Source organism: Ranitomeya variabilis, chromosome 7, assembly GCF_051348905.1.
Source record: "Ranitomeya variabilis isolate aRanVar5 chromosome 7, aRanVar5.hap1, whole genome shotgun sequence".
NCBI classification, from domain to species: Eukaryota; Metazoa; Chordata; class Amphibia; order Anura; family Dendrobatidae; genus Ranitomeya; species Ranitomeya variabilis.
In genome coordinates this window covers 97240847-97266835 of record NC_135238.1, presented here as the reverse complement: position 1 = coordinate 97266835, position 25989 = coordinate 97240847, and the positions used below count along the sequence as shown (strand labels likewise).

At 45.3% G+C, this 25989-nt stretch overlaps 1 protein-coding gene across 3 annotated transcripts in view; it reads right to left on the bottom strand.

The window, feature by feature from the left end:
* Nucleotides 1-25989, bottom strand: part of WIPI2 (WD repeat domain, phosphoinositide interacting 2) — a 195741-nt gene that overhangs the window by 67816 nt on the left and 101936 nt on the right. For all 3 annotated transcript variants that reach the window (XM_077275602.1, XM_077275603.1, XM_077275604.1), the window contains exons 4-6: nt 25869-25965; nt 6781-6878; nt 6428-6520 (exon numbers count right to left, since the gene is read on the bottom strand). In XM_077275602.1, the coding sequence (XP_077131717.1) occupies nt 6428-6520; nt 6781-6878; nt 25869-25965 (288 nt within the window). The remainder of the gene's footprint in view (nt 1-6427; nt 6521-6780; nt 6879-25868; nt 25966-25989) is intronic.

Sequence of the window (25989 nt, the reverse complement as noted above, 5' to 3'; positions counted from 1 at the left end):
TGGTGGAGTAAAGGTACTATGTACCAATTGACCTTTTATAAATCTCCCCCTTCTGAAGGTAATGGCTGGTGTTTGTGACAGACAGTCCTTAATATCTGTATCGGCCAACAGTATATCCCAATACTTAGTGATAATACTGCTCACTTCACCCGTGCAGTCATCAAAATTACCTATCAGCCTCAAAAGGGAATCTTCATTAACCTTAGGCCTAGGTTGAAGGACCTCTGACCTTGATAGGGGTTCAACCTGCTTGAATGCATCATATAAAACAGATTCAGGATAACCCCTTTCCTTGAATCTGCTTTTTAGGTCTCGCGCCTCGGTATAAAACGATGAATCAGATGAGCAATTCCTGTTCACTCTCGGATACTGTCCTTTAGGGATCCCCCTCCTAAGGCCAAACGGATGGTGGCTGTTCCATCTAAGCAGATTGTTAGTAGAGGTGGGTTTTCTAAAGATGCTAGTTTGTAATCTGCCCTCCCCATCTTTTCTGATCGTGATGTCAAGAAAATTGATTGAATGTAAATCAAGTTCAGAGGTGAATCTTAGGCCTATATCATTAACATTCAAAGCTTCAATGAATCTGTCAAAGGAATTGGCATCCCCAGTCCACAAGATAGAAATATCATCACAGTAGCGTCCCCAGAACAGTATCTGGGGACCCCACCATGCGGACCGGTTCTCACAAAAAAATCACCGTGTCCTCCCACCAGCCCAGGAGCAAATTAGCATATGCCCGGGCACAAGCACTGCCCATTCTGGTGCCCGTGAGCTGGTGGTAAAACTTCCCATCAAATAAAAAATAATTGTAAGTATGTATTGAAGTAATTGAACAGTAAACCGATTGTGTTCTTTAAACTGGACCCCTCTCGTTTTTAGATAGAAGTCAACTGCCTCCAAACCCCTATCATGAGGTATGCTACTGAACAGTGCTTCAACATCTATAGATGCTAGATATGTTTCTTTACTGACAGTAACATCCTCAATTTTCAATAATAAGTCAGATGTATCACGTACATAAGATGGTAGAGCAGTGACGAAATGTCTCAAGATTTTATCCACATATATGCCACAGTTCTGGCTTATTGAATCATTACCGGATACAATTGGCCTTCCCTTTGGAGGTGAAGTGCCCTTGTGCACTTTAGGGAGAGCATAAAACACTGGTATCATTGGTGTTTTCTGTAGTAAAAAAATACTCTAAGTTTTAGATATTAAGCCTCTGTCGCATGCATCCAAAAGTAACACTTTCAATTCTGAATTGAAGCTATCCGTGGGATCATTACGTATTCTACCATATGTTGATGTATCAGTCAAGACACATTTCCCTATATTTAATATAGTCCATGATCACCAGGTTGCCACCCTTGTTTGATGGTTTAATAACCAGATCTTTCCTCGTAGATAACATATCGAGAGCCTTCCTCTCTTCATGAGTAAGGTTTGATTGCACCCTTCCTTTGTTTAACCTTAAGCTTCCTTAAATCATTCACCACTAGCTGGGTGAATATACCAATACTGGTATTTGTAGACAAGGGTGGCATCCTGGTACTACTGGGTTTTAAATCAGTAAATGGGCCAAGTCCCATCGGTCTCAGATTCTCCTCCAGGAGGTCAGTTAGAATCCTCACATCCGTGAGGTCTGCCTCATCAATACCCAAAGCCAAACACTCTGCTTGATCATGATTCTTAAAAATTTTTTTCCATTTGCGTTTCCTTGCAAATAGATTTACAGTATATACTCGAGTATAAGCCGACCCAAGTATAAGCCGACCCCCCTAATTTTGCAACAAAAAACTGGGAAAACTTATTCACTCGAGTATAAGCCTAGGGTGGAAAATGCAGCAGCTACCGGTATATGTCAAAAATAAAAATAGATACCAATAAAAGTAAAATTAATTGAGACATCAGTAGGTTAAGTGTTTTTGAATATCCATATTGAATCAGGAGCCCCATATAATACTCCATGCAGTTCTTTATGGCCCCATAGATGCCCCATATAATATTCCATGCAGTTTTTTATGGCCCTATAGATGCCCCATATAATGCTCCATGCAGTTATGGCCCCATAGATGCTCCATGCAGTTAGGGCCCCATATAATGCTCCATGTAGTTCTTTATGGCCCCATAGATACTCCATATAATGCTCTATGTAGTTATGGCCCCATAGATGCCCCATAAAATGCTCCATACAGTTCTTTATGGCCCCAAAGATGCCCCATATAATGCACCATACAGTTCTTTATGGCCCCATAGATGCTCCATATAATGCTCCATGCAGTTATGGCCCCATATAATGCCCCATATAATACTCCATGCAGTTCTTTATGGCCCCATAGATGCTCCATATAGCATTGTGCCACATATAATGCTGCTGCTGCAATAAAAAAAAAATACATACTCACCTGTCATCGCTGCCCTCTGCTCCTCAGCGTCCCGTCTCTCCGCACTGACTGTTCAGGCAGAGGGCGGCGCGCACACTAATACGTTATCGCGCCCTCTGACCTGCACAGTCACAGCAAGAGGACGGGAAGACGGAGCGGCGCACGGCGAATGGAACGCGGACAGGTGAATATGAAATACTCACCTGCTCCTGACGCTGTCCCTGCCTGTCCCATGGTACCGCAGCATCTTCCTGTAATGAGCGGTCCCTGGTACCGCTCATTACAGTAATGAATATGTGGCTCCACCACTATGGGAGTGGAGTCCATATTCATTACTTTAATGAGAGGTACCACGTGACCGCTGAATAGAGGAAGAGCTACAGCGCGGGAGACCATGGGACAGGCTGGGACAGCGTTAGGAGCGCCGGGAGCAGGTGAGTATGCGACAGTCCTCTCTCCCCCTCACCAGCCGACCCCGCCGCCGAACATGACTCGAGTATAAGCCGAGAGGGGCACTTTCAGCTCAAAAATTTGGGCTGAAAATCTCAGCTTATACTCGAGTATATTCGGTATGTCTTTTATCCATTCAAATTCATTAAACCTAACAGTGGGTACAAAACCGAGGCCCTTATTTAGGACCAATATTTCGAAATCGGACAGTTGATATGATGAAAGGTTCAAAATCTTATTATCATTCGATTCTCTAATCAATACCGTGGAACTCCCAGTCTTTTCCTCAGTTGGTAAGGGAAATTTTTCATATCTAAAAAAAGAGGGTGTAGATGATGAGGAAGTAGAGGGTGCCCTCTGTGAGGGTGCCTGATAACTCGCACTTCCTCTTGATTGGCCATATCTTCTCCTTCCCCCCTTCCCCATCTACGTTGTCTATTTTCCCTGTAAGTAGTGTTGACACTCCTATTGGAATCGCTCCTTTCGCTGTCCGAAACCTCAATATCTGATGAAGATATATTAGAGGCCCATCCTATTTGCACTGGACCCTTCTCAACCAAAAAAACAAATAATTTATTCTCCTTGAAATCTCGACTGTCTCTGTTAAACTGTTTATGCTTTTTATCTTTTATGTCAGCTTGGAATTTCTCAATATTTGTCTGTAAAATCAATTCACGTCTGCTGAAGTCCGGATCACTTTTATGTTTAATGATATTGTCAATCAGCTCTGTTAGTTTCTTATATGTCCTATCAAAAATATTTCTTTCCTCCTGTAGAAGTATCTGCATGAACCTAATTGAACTATCGACAAGTTCGTTCTGCCACTTATGTAGGAGCTCGGGTGTTCTAGTTCTCTTTGCTGGAGAGATGCATAGCCTTAGGTCCCTTAGGCACAACTCTATTTTTAATATAATTTTCGAGGGACCTCCCACCAGGACCTGATGTTCTCCCTATAGCACCCAGTTAGGTCCTATGCAGATATATGCATCATTTAGATAGGGCTGTAAAGAGCATTTGAGCCTTTATGGCTTATGCATGCGCCGGATGGGATACCTGTGGAATGCAAGAATGAATCATGATCCATTGCGTCTACTTTTAAATCCTAGACGCAGGTGTGAGAATTTTGGTAAAATGCAGAAATACCGGTAATTTTGGAGGTACAATTTGTGCCTCTGCGCAATGTGGAATAATAGTGAAATCCACAGATACCAAAGAAATGATGTGCTATAACAACGCTGTGGCTGTTCTCTCTTATTGCGCATATGATGTTGGTACGTACATTTAGTACGCTTGCGCAATGTGGAACGCTAGTGGAAAACACAGATCCTGTGCGGCTATAATTTGGTGGCTGTTTCTGTTATTGCGCATTGCATACAGTATGCGCAATCTTGTGCGCCTGCGCAACTTTAGAACGCCAGTGAAGCGCATGGACGCCGGATGTATCCATGTACGGCGATGACATAGTGGCCGATTCCGTTACTGCGCATTGGGTACCGGAAGTAAGCTATGCAGCGATTGACAGGTGGCCGCTTCCGCTACTGCGCCTGTATAAGCACTTGGATACCGCCTCCACACATGTGGTGTATAGGTATGTGGAGGTGATTACTTCCTGGTATGTATGCACTCGTGATTTTATTCTTGTAATCAATGGAGTCTATAATCTGGGTGTTCTGGGCACTTCATTCAAGGCACACTATCTGGCCCTATGTGCTGATGATCATTGCTATGGACATCGCCATCTATGGAGCTAAGTAGCAATTATCAATGAGATGTGTATATACTCTGATGAACCTCAGTTTGAGAGGGGAAACACGTCGAGTTATATTTTGATCTTCATAAACACATTATTATGAGCTTTTGTCTATATACATATGGTTGGGCAGGATATTTTATGAGAGGTTGGGTACATCCAGTAAGAGGTTGCTAATGGATGTTAAGCATCGTCTTTAGAAAACCCTCAGTCCTATTTTTTGATTGGAGGTGGAAGGCTCCTTACCTGGTTTATTAATCAGCACCCATAAAACGGGCCCTTTGGAACTAATGCCAATACTGTATCTTATGGCTAAAGTGGAAATAACGGTTAATTGAAGCCCAATTTATATTGCCCATGTAGGTTTTGGCTTCCCTGCACTTTAGCATTTTATGTTCCTCTATAAGGGTAAGCCCTAGGGACAGGCGTCAAGGAGTGGAGGCGCCACATGTCGTTATTGGTTTACGGGTGCCAACCCCCGCTGTGAGGTAGGGCCGGAATATAGGGCCAGTATTTATCTATCTGGGCCCAAAATAATCTTATTAAGCTATTTATATTGGTACTTTATCTTTTTCTTTCCATACCCACTGTCCCATAGGGATTCTAAGATTAGAAGGGACAGCCGACGGTGAGCGGGGGCGCCACGGCGTAGGTTGTAGGGTGCCAACCTCCGCTGTTAGGTAGGATGCTAGTGAGTACTAGACCATAGGGTCAGGCACCTCCTAAGGCCTTTTCTATAAAAGTTTTATGACTGTTTTTTCCTTTGGTGATGGTTTTGTGTGCACCAAATGTTAGAATAATGATTACTAAAGAAGTAAGTTTTTAATATAGGGGTTTTTCTGTGATTTGGTTCAGCTTGTTTTGTACTCCTAATAAATCTAGATTTACTGTGAAACTACTTTTAGTTCTACATTAATGATGCGGAACCAACACATTTTAACATCGGTTATCAGATAGACAGAATCCCTTTATGTCTTACTGACTGAAGACGGAATGGTTATAGGCCATATTAACATGCAGAATTAAAAGACATCCTCACTTGACAATATATCATACCACAAAACAGCTAATTAGGCTTCCTTTTAACAGGCAAACAGCAGCAAGCAATAATAATAATAATAATAATAATAATAATAATAATAATAATCTTTATTTATATAGCGCCAACATATTCCGCAGCGCTTTACAGTTTAACAGTTTCAAACACAAGAGTCATAGGTAACAATGTTAACAATAGCAAAGCTATTTCCATACAACAGAAACATGACCGAAGGGAAACCAACAGAGCTGATCCCGACACTTTCTGTACAGGTATCTCAGGGTAGTTCTTTCCTACAGTCAGCTCCGTGCGATGCAGTAAGGCTACGTTCACACTAGCGTTGTGCGCCGCTGCGTCGGCGACGCAACGCACAACGCACGCAAAAACGCGGCAAAACGCACGCAAAAACGCTGCGTTTTGCGACGCATGCGTCGGTTTTTGCCGAAAATCGGACGCAAGAAAAATGCAACTTGTTGCGTTTTCTTGGTCCGACGCTTGCGGCAAAAAAGACGCATGTGTGGCACAACGCAACAAAAAAAAACGCATGCGTCCCCCATGTTAAGTATAGGGGGCGCATGACGCATGCGTCGCCGCTGCGTCGCCGACGCAAACCCGACGCACATTAGCTTAACGCTAATGTGAACGTAGCCTAAGACATGAAGAACCCTGCCAGACCAATGGTAATCAGTGGGATCCATCCATAGTCATTACAAAATGTAGCACACTGATTAAATAGAAAGCCCTGACTAGTGATCTCCTTCTAGAAAAGAAGCTACAGCGCTTTACACAAAACAAGAACATTACCTTTTCTGAAGCTGTTGCCAGTTTTGTGCCGCTTGCATCAAAAGCCAACGCTGCCAGAGGGCTATTATGGGCAGGGATCATATTGGCTGCTCTCTGTAAAGTATAAACAGTGGAAACATTTTTATTTAACTACATTTTTTAAGTGGTTTAATTTTGTTTTACAGTGCACATTTTCACAATATATCACAGCGGGCACCTCCAGTGGATGGTATGGGCACAGCTCCTGGGTCCAGACCACCCACTGGACAGTACTGCATGCCCACGTGTGACAATGCATTCACGTAAAATGATACCTGAATGCAGGAAGAGGTTAATGTTTAAGACATACTTACACTTACATACCCATCACTCACCAAGTTAACAGTGTCAAAGACCTGGACTTCTCCAATGGTGGCACTCCCTGGATACGCCAAGTAGCAATTGTCTCCATTAATTGACAGAGCGCAAAGGCCTTAAAATACACAAAGTAACTGTGAGAATAATAGGTACAGCAAAGAAAGAGATTTCATACATACTTTTTTAATACAGCACTCTTTAAAGGGGTTTTCCCACAAAGTTGATTTTAATCAATAGATCTTGGAATAATAATTAATTCCACAATTGGATGTGATTCAATAAAGCCCCGTCACACTTAGCGACGCTGCAGCGATACAGACAACGATGCCGATCGCTGCAGCGTCACTGTTTAGTCGCTGTGTGGTCGCTGGAGAGTTGTCACACAGACCGCTCTCCAGCGACCAACGATGCCGAGGTCCCCGGGTAACCATCGGGTTGCTAAGCGCAGGGCCGCGCTTAGTAACCCGATGTTTACCCTGGTTACCAGTGTAAAATGTAAAATAACAAACAGTACATACTCACCTTCGCGTCCCCCGGCGTCCGCTTCCTGCACTGACTGAGCGCCGGCCCTAACAGCAGAGCGGTGACGTCACCGCTGTGCTGTGGTTTCACTTTACGGCCGGCAGTCAGTCAGTGCGGGAAGCAGACGGCAAGGGATCTGACGGACACCGGAATGTGAGTATGTAGTGTTTGGTTTTTTTTACATTTACGATGGTAACCAGGGTAAACATCGGGTTACTAAGCGCGGCCCTGCGCTTAGTAACCCGATGTTTACCCTGGTTACCAGTGAAGACATCGCTGAATCCGTGTCACACACACCGATTCAGCGATGTCAGCGGGACCTCAACGATCAAAAAAAGGTCCAGGCCATTCCGACATGACCAGCGATCTCACAGCAGGGGCCTGGTCGCTGGTACCTGTCAAACATAGCGAGATTGCTACTGAGGTCGCTGTTGCGTCACAAAACTTGTGACTCAGCAGCGATCTCGCTAGCGATCTCGCTAAGTGTGACGGGGCCTTAAGCTGCTCCTGTGCTGAGATAATATTATAAATGAGCCCCTGCTGTGTACTGTGTAATGGCTGTGTCTGACTGTGCAGGAACTGGTTATTACACAGCTCCTGGGCAGGGGAGGAAGCAAAAGAGTATACAGACATTACAGCATAGGATCACAGGCAATCTCCTGATGTTGCGGCTGTCCTACAGCCACAAATCATGCAGCCATTGCTTATTCAATGCACGTTATATTTCGTGCTTAAACTTGTAGCTAGATTATGTGATTATTACATAATTTTCTGTATCGATAATTTAATTTTATATGCTTATTTATACTATGATAAATGGAGTTTGTATGTTCTCGCCGTGTTTGTGTGGGCTTCTGCAGATTCCCCACTTTCCTCCCACACTCCAAAAACATACTGATAAAAAATTTAGATTTCGAGACCCATTGGGGACAGTAATGATAATGTCTGTAAAGCGCTACGGAATAGGATAGCGCTATATAAGCAATGAATGATATACAATGTTATTCTTCCATTTACTAGATGCATAAGAGTGTATGTCCCCATATACTTGTCCATGTCAAGCATCCAATTACATATACCATATATACTCGTGTATAAGCCGAGATTTTTAGCTCGTTTTTTTTGTGCTGAAAACGCCCCCTTTGGCTTATACACGAGTCACGGTCCCAGAATGCCGGCTGGGGAGGGGTGGCGTCGGAGCAGCGGGTCACAGAGGCCAAAGCCGGCTGCCAGCACTCATCATACACACCTACCGGAGCGCCCTCGGTGCTGGCACTGCATCTCGTTCCGGAAGCCGCCACCTCTAGCTGTTCCAGCCGAGTGGTCTCGTGGAACCGCTCATTAAGGTAATAAATATGCACACCACGCCTATTGGAGTGGAGAGGCGTGCATATTCATTACATTAATGAGCGAGGCCACGTGATTACTCGGCAGGAAGAGTTTTTTTTTTTTAAATTCTTTATTTAGAAATTTAAAAATACAGAAAAAATAAAACATACAAGGACTTACATCTGAAAAGATTCAAAACTGGTGTCGTGGGGATACTTAGCCCCACCAGAGAATAGTAAAAACCAACAGATGAAAGTCATTAAATGAGAAAACTGAACAACACAACAGACAGGTATAGATCAATGAACGATGAGTTGAAGAAACCGCAGCTCCGGGGTACAGGAACATGAAGACCAGAGCTGTTTAAAGGTTAGAGACATAATAAAACTATAAGGCACTGAAAAAACAGGTGGGATACATGGCGAGTAACCAAGAGTAGATGTAAACTAAGCTGAGTATGCAAATTAAATGAGGAGTTCGGGTCCAATCACTGCGACTATAGGGCAACCCAGGGAAGCCATATAGCGAGAAATTTGTCATGCGTACGAGAATCCCAACTGGACAATTCCTCCATCCTCCGTATTTCATTGACTTTGGATATCCATTCACTTAATGAAGGGGGGGACGTTTGTCTCCAATGCAATGAAACCAAATGCTTAGCTGCGGCCACCAATAGAGGGAGTAAATCATGTTTCTTAGGGTTATACGATTTTGAGGGGAGAGACAACAGGACTTCTTGGGGGGTTACATTTCTTTTAATTATTCCCAGCTTGCGGAGGAAATTAAATATTTCAATCCAGTATTTAGCAATCACTGGGCACTGCCAGAAGATGTGGAAGAGGGAACCTACCGAACTCAAACATCTCCAACAGAGAGGGGAGTCAGATAGGCCTAAGTGGTGGAGTCTTTCAGGGGTTTTATACCAGCGGGAAAGGATTTTAAAGGCGTTTTCCTGTAGCAATACACACCTGGAGAAACAGCGAGAATTATTTAGAATCTGTTTTGTCTCATTAGGAGACAACGCCAAGTTCAATTCTGATTCCCAGGAGGAAAGATATAGTGGTTTGAAAAGAGAGGAGGGGGAGAAAAGGTTGACATATATTTTAGAAATAAGTTTTGGTGGCAGGGATTTTAACCTAAGAAAGAGCTCCAGCCAGAGCCAGTCGGAGTTATGTGTGACTTCGGACTTGAATTTAGAGATGATAAGTTGAATATGGTATTTTTGTAGGAAGTCGCGAGGACGTTTAATGGCCTCTCGAGGCCACGCCTCCCCACACTGAATCTGATTAGAGAGAAGATGCGAAATAGGTAGATTAGGTAAGGTTTCCCATAAATCGTATACATCCACATAATTCGAGTCTGTGAGCCAAGGGATAATTGTTAAAGGTATGTTATCTAAAAACAGACACTGCGGTAGTTTATTAGGAATAATATCTCGCCTAATAGCTAAAGTATTATTCGTTATTGCATCTATGGAGTGGGGTGGGGGGACAACAGAGGTCCAGAGATAAATTTCCGCTTTCTTACTTAACAGAGTAAGTTCCAGGCTAGAAGCGCTGCGTTCGGGCCTAGGTTTAACTAGGTTCACCCAACGGGCTATGTGTATAGCGTGGTAGTACGCCTTGAAGTTGGGAAGTCCAAGACCTGCGGCATTTTTTGGTAGGGCGAGGATTTTGAAGGGAAGTCTGGCTCTCTTAGCTCTCCATATAAATTTAGAAATCAGTTTATTTAAAAGAGAGAAGAACGCGTTAGGGAGGTGTATGGGGATCATATTCATAAGGTAGAAGATTTTGGGGAGAATATAGGATTTGATTATATTAATCCTGCCAATCCAGCTAAGGTAGGGCAAATCATATGATTTGAGCAAGGATTGTAATTTTTCTAACAGAGGAGGGAAGGTATGTTTATATAGTGTGGAAGGATCTGCCGTAAGGAAAACACCCAGGTATTTTAGTTTCTCAGAAGGCCACTTAAAAGGGGTGAGCAGTTTCAGTCTGGAAACCACCCCCTCCGATGAGGAGACATTCAAGGCTTCGGATTTGTTCATGTTAACCTTGAAATTGGAAACAATACCAAACTCTTCAAGTAAGGCCAGAAGATTGGGGAAGGCTGTTTTGGGGTTTGAGATGAGGAGCAAGAGGTCATCTGCGAAGACTGCTGTCTTAAATTCAAATTGGTCTATTACAAGACCTCTAACCTCTGTTTCCTGTCTTAATTTCTGAATCAGGGTCTCCATCACCAGCACAAAAAGGGTAGGCAAGAGAGGGCAGCCCTGCCTGGTGCCATTTCCAATCGCGAAGGGATCCGAAAGCAAACCATTCACCCTGACTCTGGCAGTTGGGGTGGAGTATAGAGTCATGATGGCATCTATAAAAGGAGGAGGAAAGTCAAACTTCCGTAAGGTGCATACCATGTAATGCCAGCTGACTATCAAAGGCCTTCTTGGCATCTGTTGATAGAATGGTCAAAGGGGTGCTGGAACGTCTCGCGTAGGAAATGGCTAGAAGTATTTTTGTGGCATTATCTTTACCCTCACGGCCCTTAACAAAGCCCACTTGATCAGGGTGAATTAAGGACTCCAGAACAGTATTAATTCTGGAAGCCAGGATTTTTGCCCATAATTTTATGTCCGTATTAAGCAGTGAAATAGGTCTGTAATTACCACAAAAGCTGCCATCTCTCCCCTCCTTAGGAATAACGGTAATGTGAGCCTCTAGAGTCTGCTTAGATGGAGAGTCTCCTGACAGGAATGTGTTAAAGAGAGAAACTAGCTGAGGTAAAAGTCTAAAAATTTCTTATATAGTAACCCACAGGGAAACCATCCGGACCTGAAGTTTTATTATTAGCCATTGAATGTATGGTGTCTTTAATTTCTTGAGGAGTGATTTGGGAGAGTAGAACTGAATAATCCTTGGGATGGATTTTAGGGAGGGAGAGGGGAGACAGAAACTGTTGAATCCTTTCAGCGGTGGTCAGAGGGTCCTTCATAGGTTCAGGTGGGTCTAAGTTATAAAGGGATTCATAATAAAGTCTTAACGCCTCAGCAATCTCATCAGATCTTTCCACCCTTGAATTAGAATTTGTGTGTATATGTTTTATAAATTTATTACCATTTTGAGTTTTGAGCATTCGGGAGATGAGCTTACTGCTCTTGTTCCCGTAGACGTAAAATCTATGTTTGCAGTGCAAAAATAATTTTGAAGAATTGACATTGAGTAGGTCTTTTAGCTTACAGCGAAGGGAGGAGAGGTCCTGTCGAAACATCTGAGCGCCAGACTTTTTATGGAGACGCTCTACGGTACTTATTTGGTGTAAAAGGGATAAAATTTCCTTTTCTTTCTTTTTCTTGGTATAAGAACCAATGGAGATGAGTTCACCTCTAAGTACCGCCTTATGTGCTTCCAAAATATTAGGTGTGAGGGAGTCCTCTATGATATTTTCTTCAAAATAATGTGAGATAATAGATTTTTTGTTTTCAAAATTCTGAGGGATGTCCAGTAAAGATTCGTTTAATCTCCAGGACGTTGCGGGACGGGGTAAAGTATTTATGGTAATATCAATAAAGATTGGGGCATGGTCAGAAATTGTGATTGAACCTATATCGGCAGACTTAATTAAGTGCAGGGCTTGGGACTGGATTAAAAGAAGATCGATACGGTGATAAGAAGAGTGCGGGGGGGGAAAAGAATGTGTTATCTTTAGTGGTGGGATGGAGAATACGCCAGGGATCTATAAGATTTAGGGAATCCAAATTGTATAGAAGTTTTCTTCTCAGCCCTTGGGAAATAGGAGATAACCCGCTAGATGCGTCCAAATTAGGATTGAGAGTTAAGTTAAAGTCTCCCCCCACAATCAGAAGTCCCTCCCCAAATAAGTGCAGTACTTCGAGTGTTTTGGTAAGCCATTGTACCTGGTGTTTATTGGGAGCGTATAAGTTGGCAAAAGTAACTGTGGTATTAGCTAATGTCCCTTTAACAAATATATATCTGCCCTCCTGATCGCTCAAACTATCTTTAAGTAGGAAGGGAAGGCCCTTCCTTAAGGCAATACTGACACCCTTAGAGGAGGATGTACTGCAACTATTAAACCATATGGGGTAGGAGGAAAAGGATGTGTTAGGGGTCCTACCAATTTTGAAGTGGGTTTCTTGGAGAAAAGCAACTTGAGAGTGTTGTTTTTTTAAAAGCGAAAGGATTTGGTTTCGCTTAGCAGGAGAATTAAGCCCCTTAACGTTGAAAGAAGCTACAGTGATGGACCCTAAACCCACCCGACTACTCGTACTCGCCATGTCTTGTAGAGAAATCTGTCTCAACCGGATACCTGACAAAAGAGAAGAACAAAATAACCATCAAACTTATTACAAGCATTAGCTCGCCCACCGCGGGGGGGGTGTTGTTATACCCAAACATGGGCGAGATAGTCCAAGTTGTGAACCTAAAAATGGAAATATCGAATAGAGAATATGACAAAATAAAGTAGAACAGACTAATGTATAAACAGTCCAAGGAGATCCGTGGACATCAAAATGAGAAAGAATGCGAGGAAAAACATATTTGAAAAAGTGAGATCGAAAAGAAGGATGCTCAAGGAGGGTGTTTCTTGGGGTCATATTTCTTGACTTTCGGCGAAGTATGCTTTTTCTTCAGGGACCATTTTTGTGATTTGGTAAGCGGAGGAAGTCTCCAACTGGTGTCAACAGGCATCCAAGAGGGAAGCTCAATTGGGTCGATATCAAGTGACTCCCAGAGATTTGGCAGGTCCTCTGGAGTACGAACCACAATCTGCCGACCTTTTGCAGTAACCGCTAGACCAAAAGGAAAAAGCCATTTATACGACAAGTTCTTAGCTTTTAAGGCAGAGAGAAGGGGGAGTAGGATACGTCTTTTCATTAAGGTGGAGGAAGCCAGGTCTTGGAATAGCTGAATTTGAGAGTTATCGTATATAATCTTTTCTTGCTCTCTGGCACTTGTTAGAACAGCAGCTATATCAACATAACTGAGAATACCGCAAATGATATCTCTGGGCGGTTTGTCAGTTTTAGGCTTATGTCTCAGCGCACGGTGCACTCTTTCAATAATAATTGTAGATGCTCTTTCTTGGCCTAAGAGATTGGTAAAAATTTCTCTTGTTACTTTCTCTAAGGCTTCTCGTGCAAAGGACTCCGGGATCCCTCTTATACGAATGTTTCTCCTCCTGCTCCTATTTTCCTGATACTCCGCTGCCAACAAAGCAATGTTAAGATGGTGCTATTGTTTAAGGACCTGGTCTTGGAGGCCGGTTAAGGCATCGACTGTCTCTGTGGAAGCCGACTCCAGTACCTCTACTCTTTGCCCCAATTGCTGGAGGTCCGAACGCATGCCCGACAGTTCCTCCAGAAGAGTTTTCATATTCTGGGCCATTAGTTTCTTCATAAAGGCTCTGGAAATAGGGGCAGTATCTTCCAAGACAGTCTCACTATCAGAGTCGTCTCCACTGATATCCGGAGTCATCCATATTGTCCATAGAGATAGATTTTTTAAGGGTACGCCTTGACGGAGTGTAGGAAGAATCACTTTTCTTCTTTAGATATTTGTCAAGATCTCCATGAGTGTTCTTTTTCTGTTCGTCTGCAATAGCTTTGTTCGCTAATTTTTCACGTTCTTTTTGTGATTTAACCATGATGAGGCGTCTTAAAACGTGAATAGCTGTGTTCACAACTTGGACAAAAGAAGAAAAATTATAAGCTCATTTTATGAAGTGAGAACAAGTTCTAGGGAGTCGACACTAGGTGTCGCTGTAGGATCATTAATGAGAGAAAAATGAGTGCAGAACTCTTTCCATGCATGTTCTGGAATAAGAAGAAAATTTTAGACTCAAATGTTTATGTTGAGATCTCTTAACAGGGAAAGCTTAGTAGTTAGAAGGCAGTCTGGGAGATACTAAAAGGGTACTGTGGAAAAACCTCTCACTGCTTGGGTAAAAATATGGCAGTCGTCACAAAAAGCCACCTGGATTGTTTTTATATCGCCTATTTATAGGAACAAACACCAGCAGTTACCATTTAGCAGTTACCAGTTATCACTGGGTATGGGGCAGCAGGAAGTAGCAGGAGGCAAACTGCAGGCAGAGGATAACACAGTGTAGCAGAGCGGAAACAATGCACCTCACCCCGCAGACCGACAGTGCACAGATCCCCAGCAGCCGGATGGGATCAAAGATGGCGCCGGAATTGGCGGTAAAATCTTCGGCGCTGCAGCGTCCCCACAGCAGCACACAGAGCCGGGACCCACCGATGGGGTGGGAGAGCCGCAGAGCACAGCAGCAAGGAAGGCAGTCGGTCTCACACCACGACCGTCTGAGAGCCTCGGACCACGTCGCAGCCTCCCTACTCAGGAGCAGAAGGCGGGAGATGTGATCACAGCGGCAGAAGTCTCTTCGGGCCCCCGATCCGGGCAGGAACAGGTGAGTGATGAGCCGGGGCCAGGGGGTAAGGGCGGCGATCAGCAGCGTTACCTCTGTGGAGCAACCTAGTTTACCGGCAGGGCAGATCTCAAGATGGCGCCTGCATACAGCGTCGTCTCTTCCTCTCAGGAATAACGGCAGTCCAGAGAGACAAAATAAGCTCTGAGAGCGCTGTGATAACTCCCTGGTGAAGGGTGTAGAGGGCTCTCCGTGCAGGGGCCAGAAATTGGCACTTCAGAGGTCCCTATATTCTATAAAAAGCACTTCGGTGCAGGAGCTCCGGGTAAGTGCGACCGATCAGAAGGACAGTCAGGCCACGCCCGTTTTTTTTTGTTGTTGTTTTTTTTAACAGGAATCATACATAGGGGTAAGGAGCCATGCACACCAGGACAGGGACTGGGGAGCCATGTATACAATGACATCGACTGGAGAGTCATGCATACCAGGACAGGGACTGGGGATCCATGTATACAACTGACAGGGACTGGGGAGCCATGCATACCAGGATAGGGACTGGGGAGCCATGCACACCAGGACAGGGACGTCAATCACACCAGGACAGGGACTGAGGAGCCATGCACACCACGACAGGGACTGGGGGGCCATGCATACCACGATAGGGATGTGGGGACAATACATACCCGGCTTATACTAGGGTCAATAAGCTTACCCAGTTTTTCGTGGCAAAAGTAGGTGCCTCAGCTTATACTCAGGTCGGCTTATACTCAAGTATATACGGTACTCCCTTATGCCACATGTCCATGTCTAGCAGCGCAGCTAGTAACATACACATGCCTAGATCAGGTCCATGTCTATGCCATGATGCACAATTGCTATTTGTCTTTTATAGTTGCACATATATACCGGGATGTAAGGGAAAGTTCTGGACACTTATCCAATTAATTTCATACTTTTGCATGTATTCTATTGAAGTGGATTAATGTGCATATTTTATTTATATTATATGTAGTACTTATCAATTTCACCTGTATGTACTGTACTATTCACCAGTAAAGTCAAATGTATTGTAGTATACATATATGTAATTTGTAAAGCGCTGCGGAATATGTTGGCGCTATATAAATAAAAATTATTATTATTATCTCCCCTTATGATGGTTTTCTTTTCCTATATCAATGACCACCCACATATCATGCTCATATATCCTGATGTATGCTAGAATGTACAGCTCGCATATACCATATACTATGGTATAAGCGGATGTGACCAGTCAGCGGATGCACTAAACATGCTACTGGCAACTCCCATTGCCAGTAATCTAAGCTTCTTTTTCCTGCGTCTGAGCTCACTGATGTAAGCAGATCTCATTCTCACATAAGTGACGCGCAATCCTTACGAGATGTCTGTGCATGTGCTGAGCATGTTGCTGGCAAGTCTCGCTGGCAGTAATATATCGTATGCTTCTCTTTCCTCTGTGTGCGCTCACTGACGTAAGCGTATCAATGACTCTTCGTATGGATCTGCCATCAAGCAGACTATACCACTGGCATTAATTACACTAATTACTAATTACTGTATATATAGGTTATTTTCTCCCCAGTCTCAATCTTCTTTCCCCTGATGAAGCAGACCTGAGCAGCAATACTTGTGGGGTTTCCCCTGATGAAGCGGACCTGAGCAGCAATACTAGTGGGCTTTCTCTCCATTGACATCGCTGGCTGCCAATGCTTTTCATGATCGTGGATTCCACATTTTCTGGTTTGATATACTGCATAGCATTAGACTGCCATCTCCTATCATTGGCTAGTTATATAGGCATGTCTGGTTATTGTTTAGTTATATAGGGATGTCCCTCTTTTCATTCATTATCTAAGCACATCTAAATTTAACTACATAGCATTGTTACTAAGCCTATACACTAGCACTTTATCTTGTTTCCTATTGTCATATTTCACCTTATAACTTGGGTTTAATTATTTATTTGTGCATACGTCAGATCTATAATATAACGCTGGGAGCGTCACTCTGTCCGAAGCCTTTATAGACTGCGCAAGTGCCGGCGCAGTCTGGACCCCACAGAGTGAGCTCCCAGGAGATCGCGGTATGCGTAAGCACTGAACGCACACCGCGATCTCCAACGGAGAAGCAGGGACGAGCCACGGAGCCAGGAGGGTGAGTATATTTACCTGTCCTCCGTTCCACCGCTGCGCGAGCCTCAGTCCTCCACATCCTCTGCCTGAGACGTTCAGTTCAGAGGGCACGATGACGCGCTTAATGCGCGCCGCCCTCTGACTGAACAGTCACAGCCAGAGGACAGGACCCGGAAGATGGAGCCGCGCGCAGCAGTGGAACGGGGGGACAGGTAAATATAGCAAGTGCCGGGGGGCCTGAGCTAGCGGCGACTCCGGCCCTGACCCCCACAGCGTGCCAGTGTCCCCGCCTGCTCAGGCCCCCAGCACAGCCATGCACAGCAGCCGCACTCACCAGAGCCACGCACAGCCGCCCGCACTCACCAGAGCCAAGCACAGTCGCCCGCACTCACCACCGCCACGCACAGCCGCCCGCACTCACCACCGCCACGCACAGCCGCCCGCACTCACCACCGCCACGCACAGCCGCCCGCACTCACCACAGCCACGCACAGCCGCCCGCACTCACCACAGCCACGCACAGCCGCCCGCACTCACCACAGCCACGCACAGCCGCCCGCACTCACCAGAGCCACGCACAGCCGCCCGCACTCACCAGAGCCACGCACAGCCGCCCGCACTCACCACCGCCACGCACAGCCGCCCGCACTCAGCACAGACGCCCGCACTCAGCACAGACGCCCGCACTCAGCACAGACGCCCGCACTCAGCACAGACGCCCGCACTCAGCACAGACGCCCGCACTCAGCACAGACGCCCGCACTCAGCACAGACGCCCGCACTCAGCACAGACGCCCGCACTCAGCACAGACGCCCGCACTCAGCACAGACGCCCGCACTCAGCACAGACGCCCGCACTCAGCACAGACGCCCGCACTCAGCACAGCCGCCCGTACTCAGTACAGCCGCACTTGGGCAGTAGAGCCGGAGAGAGAAAGATGGGAGCAACATATGGCAGAATGGAAACAGGAACAGGCAGAATGGGGGCGCAAGATGGGAGCAGCACATGACAGAATGATTGCGCACGATGGGAGCAGCACATGACAGGATGGGGGTGCAGGATGGGAGCACATGACAGGATGGGGCGCAGGATGGGAGCACATGACAGGATGGGAGCAGCACATGACAGAATGGGGGCACACATGACAGGATGGGGGTGTAGGATGGAGCAGCACATGACAGGATGGGGGCGCAGGATGGAGCAGCACATGACAGAATGATTGCGCACGATGGGAGCAGCACATGACAGGATGGGGGTGCAGGATGGGAGCACATGACAGGATGGGGCGCAGGATGGGAGCACATGACAGGATGGGGCGCAGGATGGGAGCACATGAGAGGATGGGAGCAGCACATGACAGGATGGGGGTGTAGGATGGAGCAGCACATGACAGGATGGGGGCGCAGGATGGAGCAGCACATGACAGAATGATTGCGCACGATGGGAGCAGCACATGACAGGATGGGGGTGCAGGATGGGAGCACATGACAGGATGGGGCGCAGGATGGGAGCACATGACAGGATGGGAGCAGCACATGACAGAATGGGGGCACACATGACAGGATGGGGGTGTAGGATGGAGCAGCACATGACAGGATGGGGGCGCAGGATGGAGCAGAACATGACAGAATGATTGCGCACGATGGGAGCAGCACATGACAGGATGGGGGTGCAGGATGGGAGCACATGACAGGATGGGGCGCAGGATGGGAGCACATGACAGGATGGGGCGCAGGATGGGAGCACATGAGAGGATGGGAGCAGCACATGACAGGATGGGGGTGTAGGATGGAGCAGCACATGACAGGATGGGGGCGCAGGATGGAGCAGCACATGACAGGATGGGAGAGCAAGATGGGAGCAGCACATACCAGGATGGTGACCATATACCAATATAAATGCTCGCCACCCGAGCGTAGAACGGGTTCAATAGCTAGTTCATATATAATACATTTTCTAGGTTTATTTATCTTTATGTGTGTGCATGCATGAGATTCATACCTGATTACGTGGCACACAAATACTTGGATTGGCAGTGCCACTCCTCTGTGATATTATTACTATATACAGGGTATATTGAATATAGAATGTCAATGTGGACATTTTGGTTTTAATTGCTTTTAATTTTGGAGTATTGCTGTCTAAATAAATAAATAAACTATATTTTCTAATATATAGGTGGGCACAACATTAGGGTATGTGTCCACAGGCTGTTTTACATCCAGAACAGCTGCGGACTGAACACGGCGTAGAGCCGCAGCGTTCAATCCGCAGCGTCTAGATGTTACAGCATAGTGGAGGGGATTTTATGAAATCCCATCTCCACTATGCGTGCGAACACGCACCCGGTGGCCCTGTGTTTCAGGACATGCAGCTCGTCTTTTTAGATTGCAGCATGTCTGTTTCATAAGGCCGCAAGGTAAAACACAGGGCCCTATAAATGGGGTGCGGAGATTCATTGTGTTCATTGCACACATCCGGAATCACTGTGTGTATAGAAGGAGGTAGCGCTTTGGGCGGAGCGAGTTATCCGCTCCGTCCAAAGCGCCGGCAATCCGGATAGTGGAAACATACCTTTACTGTATTCCTTTCTTCTGTGCTTTGGACTGATTCCTCTATACAGGTGTTAGCACCCTTTATATGAATTACTGGCTGTGCATCTATCTCATCCACATTCTTAGACACAATATTCCCGTATGTGGTTCTACCATTATTCCAAGCAACATGCCCGCTGTCTTGGGGTCACACTCTATTCAGATCTTTCATTCACTCCCTACATCCTTTCATTCGTTCGAGGAAGAGGACAAGTCCATTGAGGTACAAGGCCAGTTGACCGGAGGGTCAAAACCTGGCTTCTCCGAACATCTCCATGGAGCCACGTGACCCATTCCTGGCTTTCACAAATGTATTCATGGAGCTCAGGTGACCGGTGGGTCCAAATCCTGACTACCCCACACATATTCATGGTTCGTATATTCACGGTTCAGTGATGGTCAATGGAGCAGATCTGTATTCTTTTCAGCCGGGGCCGTGGTCCCCTAAGCTGACATCCCGTACAATGTCAAATCTGAGGACCTCATGATAGCAGTCAAGACATCATGGCTCTATCTTGTGAACAGTCTCTAATTCTTTGGATTGCTAGATGTCTTGGCTGACTGAATGACTGGATGTATATCTGTCTCTCTTGGCTGTCTGGATCATATACCTCACCAACCGTTACACCGATGCCTCTTGCCAGCGCCAGTCGTTGCACTGGTTACCCATTCACTACACAGTTTAATATTAACTTATCACTCTCACCCACAATGCGCTCCACACTTCTGCAGCACTCTACATCTCCGCCCTCATCTCACTCTACTACCCTACCCGTGCCCTCTGTTCTGCTAGTGACCTAAGCTTAACAAATCCCGAACCTCCCACTCCGGTCTCCAAGACTTCACTTGTGCTGCGCCAATTCTTTGGAATGCACTACCCAGGACAATTAGATTAATCACCAATACCCACAGTTTGAAACGTGCCCTAAAAATGCATTTCTTCAGACTGGCCTACCACCTCAACATATTTATCCAACTATACCTGTTTTGCCCACAGAAAATTTTCTTCAAAACCAGGACCCTCGTATCAGCAGTTCTCACACACTTTATGCATTTAATAGCCCTTTGTGTCTGTATTTTTACACATTCGGGTAGATGACAGGTTCATGCAGCATTATGTGAACACCCTATTTATTACATTGATGGTTGGGCCGGACAATGAAAGCAATTGTTACCATCCACCTTTCATGTCTGCCCTATTTCCTCCATAGATTGTAAAATTGCAAGCAGGGCCCTCACTCCTCTTGGTGTGAAGGAGAAAAGTTGTTTACGTGATTGTTATTCTGCAATGTCTTTTATTGTCTGTGCAAGTCCCCTCTAAAATGTAAAGTGCCAAGGAATATGTTGGCACCATAGAAAAAATTATTATTAGTGTAAGGGTATCATTACTGAATAATCTGTGTGCTATGAGTGATCAACATTGCAATATTCTAATTTTTTCATTGGTAAAAATCAAGTGCAGATGGTAAAAATGGACACTGACCGAAAAATTATGAAATTCTAATCCAGAACACTGATTAGCTACAGTCTGTTTTATGTACAAGAAAAATCACTGTCATCTGAATGAGGCCTTAAAGCTACAGCTAGAGTTCTGAGCCTCCACGATCATCATACTGGGTATTATTTAGGATTACTCACCCTTTCGGATTTATTTCTTGTTTAAAGGTTAATTACCATTTTATGTGATTTGTCACGAAAAGCTAATGTGTGTATACATGAGGAATAACACTATTTTTGACAATTCCATGACTGGTATCTGCGTTAGAAGTTTCAGAACAGTTCCAGTTGTCAATGTTTCCCTAAGCTTAGTTCTGGAGTGGTTGGAGACTAGCTGCAATGTCATCTTCTATACACCACTGCACACAGAGAGAAGACCCTGCTCCCAATCTGTGTATAGCATGACCTCAGAAGCAGGATCAGCATTGTGGGCATTCTACAATAGTACTGAGAAGTACAGCTGTGAATCAAGCACTAGGGTGAGGTAAAACACTCATTAGAAGCTGCAGCCATGTCTTTGTGCATCTCCCTGCCTCAGTCGCCCTCCAGTGACGACTCCTATTGCCCTCTTTATAGACTTCTGTTGCCTGAACCATGTAACGTTGGCTCTCTAGACTTTCTGTATATAGATTTTATTCTGTAATTCAGATAATAAGTAGAAAGACCAGTGAAACAGGCTGGAAGGAGGGAGGGAACTAGCATGAAAGTGGAGAAAGAGGCATTTTTTTCTATTATGGGCTTGTTCCATTCTTTTTAGGAGGGCAAAATTGCAAAATCATGCAGCTTTGTAATCTGCTTAATATTAAACTTTGCCTTCGTTCTCCAGATATCTTTACTTTTTGAGTTTATTGCTCATTGTCAAGGAGACCTGCCAACATTGTCTAAAATCTGTGGCTAGACATGCACAGGCCTTCCAAGCTCTTTGGGGTTGAGCTTGTAAGCACTGGACTGAGACTAACAGACTCCTGGAGCAGCTTTCTAATATTCCTGAATATGAGCGCACACAGTTCAGGCCAAAAGTGCAAGAATGCTGCTTGTTTGACCAGTCAGCATCCAAGCAGGAGCAGCAGCCTCCCAACAATCAAGGAGGCTAGGGAGAGGTGCACTCCTGAATAATGAAGATTAAAAAAAAACGTTTTTAAGATACATTAGAAAGTTATTTACACTACACTGTGTGCAGAATTATTAGGCAAGTTGTATTTTGATCACATGATACTTTTTATACACGTTGTCCTACTCTAAGCTGTTCAGGCTTGAGAGCCAACTACCAATTAAGTAAATCAGGTGATGTGCATCTCTGTAATGAGGAGGGGTGTTGTCTAATTACATCAAAACCCTATATAAGGTGTGCTTAATTATTAGGCTATGTTCACACGATCCTTTTTTGGATCCTTTTTTTTTCAGGTCCTGTTTTGGAAAATCCGCAGTGCAAAACTGCACTGCTGATTTTCCGACTGTTTCTTCTGCGGATTCCTCTGCGGGTTTTCAACAGCACTTTCCTATTGGTGCATGTTGAAAACAGGAGCGGAATCCGCAGCAAGAATTGACATGGTACTTCTTTTTTTCCGCAGAAAATCCGTGCGGATTTTCCAGGGGAAAAAAGGATCGTCGGCACAGCGGGTTTTGTTTTCCATTGGGTTACATTGTACTGTAACCTGCATGGAAAAAGGATGCGGATCCGCAGCTGCAATTCCGCTGCGGATCCGCAGCAAAAACCGCAGCGTGTGAACATGGCCTTAGGCAACTTCCTTTCCTTTGGCAAAATGGGTCATAAGAGAGATTTAAGGGGCTCTGAAAAGTCCAAAATTGTGAGATGTCTTGCAGAGGGATGCAGTAGTCTTGAAATTGCCAAACTTTTGAAGCGTGATCACTGAACAATCAAGCGTTTCATGGCAAATAGCCAACAGGGTTGCAAGAAGCATGTTGGGCAAAAAAGGCGCCAAATAACTGCCCATGAATTGAGGAAAATCAAGTGTGAAGCTGCCAACATGCCATTTGCCACCAGTTTTGCCATATTTCAGAGCTGCAACGTTACCGGAGTAACAAAAAGCACAAGGTGTGCAATACTCAGGGACATGGCCAAGGTAAGGAAGGCTGAAAAACGACCACCTTTGCACAAGAAACAAAAGATAAAAAGTCAAGACTGGGCCAAGAAATATCTTAAGACTGACTTTTCAAAGGTTTTATGGACTGATGAAATGAGAGTGACTCTTAATGGGCCAGATGGATGGGCCAGAGGCTGGATCAGTAAAGGGCAGAGAGCTCCACTCCGACTCAGATGCCAGCAAGGTGGAGGTGTGGTACTGGTATGGGCTGGTATCATCAAAGATGAACTTGTGGGACCTTTTCGGGTTGAGGATGGAGTGAAGCTCAACTTCTAGACCTACTGCCTGTTTCTGGAAGACAACTTCTTCAAGCAGTGGTACAGGAAGAAGTCAGTATAGTTCAAGAAAAACATGATTTTCATGCAGGACAATGCTCCATCACATGCCTCCAACTACTCCACAGCGTGGCTGGCCAGTAAAGGTCTAAAAGAAGACAAAATAATGACATGGCCCCCTTGTTCACCTGATCTGAACCCCATAGAGAACCTGTGGTCCCTCATAAAATGTGAGATCTACAGGGAGGGAAAACAGTCCACCTCTCGGAACAGTGTCTGGGAGGCTGTGGTGGCTGCTGCACGCAATGTTGATCGTAAACAGATCAAGCAACTGACAGAATCTATGGATGTAAGGCTGTTGAGTGTCATCATAAAGAAAGGTGGCTATATTGGTCACTAATTTCGGGGGGGGGGGGGTTTGCATGTCAGAAATGTTTATTTCTAAATTTTGTGCAGTTATATTGGTTTACCTGGTGAAAATAAACAAGTGAGATGGGAATATATTTGTTTTTTTATTAAGTTGCCTAATAATTCTGCACAGTAATAGTTACCTGCACAAACAGATATCCTCCTAAGATAGCCACATCTAAAAAAACCAAAACACTCCAACTTCCAAAACTATTAAGCTGTGATATTTATGGGTCTTTTGGGTTGATTGAGAACATAGTTTTTGATCAATAATAAAAATAATCCTCTAAAATACAACTTGCCTAATAATTCTGCACACAGTGTATTTATGGTGGAACAATAAATACTGTACAATCCAACTGTTTGGGTTTTGTTTTTTTTTTGTTTGACTTGATAATCCTCATCTTTGCTTACTACAGACCTGGGCATCCGGCCCGCCTGATGATTTTAAACGGCCCGCCAGCTAGCTGTCACTTCTGACAGCCGCCCCCGGCACCGCTCGGCCAGCCGCCAGACGCTTCTGAGGAGGACCGCTGGCGGCTGGAGTGAAGGCTCCGAGCTCATCCACACGCTGTCGGAACTGTATGCGCTTGCAGCACATACAGTTCCTCCAGAGTCGAGGGTCAGGATGTGATTGACACAGCATCAGGAGCCATTGGCTCCCGGCTGTGTCAATCATTCTTGTGACCGGAGGCAGCATTATGCCACCAGTCACAAGAGGCTGAGCTCCGCATCGGCCCTGTACGTCACGTGCAATGTGAGCAGCAGAGCCGGGTTGATCACCTGTTTATCGTTGGCGGCGGCCATCTTCCCGAGGCCGCGCGTGCGCAGATGGGAGTGCTGTGCTTCACGGGGCTTCAGGAAAATGGCCGCGGGAGGCCGCACTTGCGCAGATGGAGATCGCGGCAGCCATTTTCCTGAAGCCGAGTTTGCAGATTTAGATCTCGGCTTCAGGAAAATGGCCGCCGTGATATCCATCTGCGCACGCGCGGCCTCCCGCAGCCATTTTCCTGAAGCCCCGTGAAGCACAGCACTCCATCTGCTCATGCGCGGCCTCGGGAAGGTGGCCGCCGCCACCGTTATTCAACCCGGGTCCGCTGCTCACATTGCATTCTTGGCCGCTGCGTCACCTCACCGGTGGAAGGGACCCTGCGCACGCCATACCGCACCTCTGCCGTCGCCACACCACTGCTGCAACACCCCCATGGACACCAGGCCGTGGCGTCGCCCACCTAAGCAGGAAGGAACCCTGCTCAGGTGCACGCCACACCACATCACCCCACCTCTGCCGATGCCATGCCTCCTGTGACCCTGCTCTGCCACCGCCAGCCCTTAGGTAAGATACTGTAAATTCGGACAATAAGACGGACCCCCATCTTAGAAAAAAATCTTTTTTTCTGCAATTTTCACCCCAAATTTGGGGTGCACCTTATGGTCCGGTGCGTCTTATAGTCCGAAAAATACAGTAATTATATTAGTGTGGCCCTCTAAAATCATCCCAATTTCTCATGCGGCCCCATGGCAAAATTAATTGCCCACCCCTGGCTTACTAAATACTTACTTCCAGCATGGGGAACAGAAGGATTACATAGTCACTTTGAGCAATTATTAGTATGAAACTATCGATTGAAGACAAAGAAGTTACAATATATTGTTTATCAAGGCGAGTATCTTCTATAAGCTTCAGTTCCAATATAAAAATCACAAAAATGTATCCTACACAGCTCGAATAATGAAAAAAAAAAAAAACTATTATAAAGGACAATGTAAGTTGGACGTAGTTTGACATTGAGAACAAAGCTAACAAACACATTTTGGATACCTGCAGGGTTTGGGGGTGTTTCTCGGATAGTGTGTAGAACTTTCATGTCTCTTATATTGTGTATGTACAGAGATTCTTCCAGACATACAATCAGCCTCTGGGGAAGTAAGAAGATAAAAAG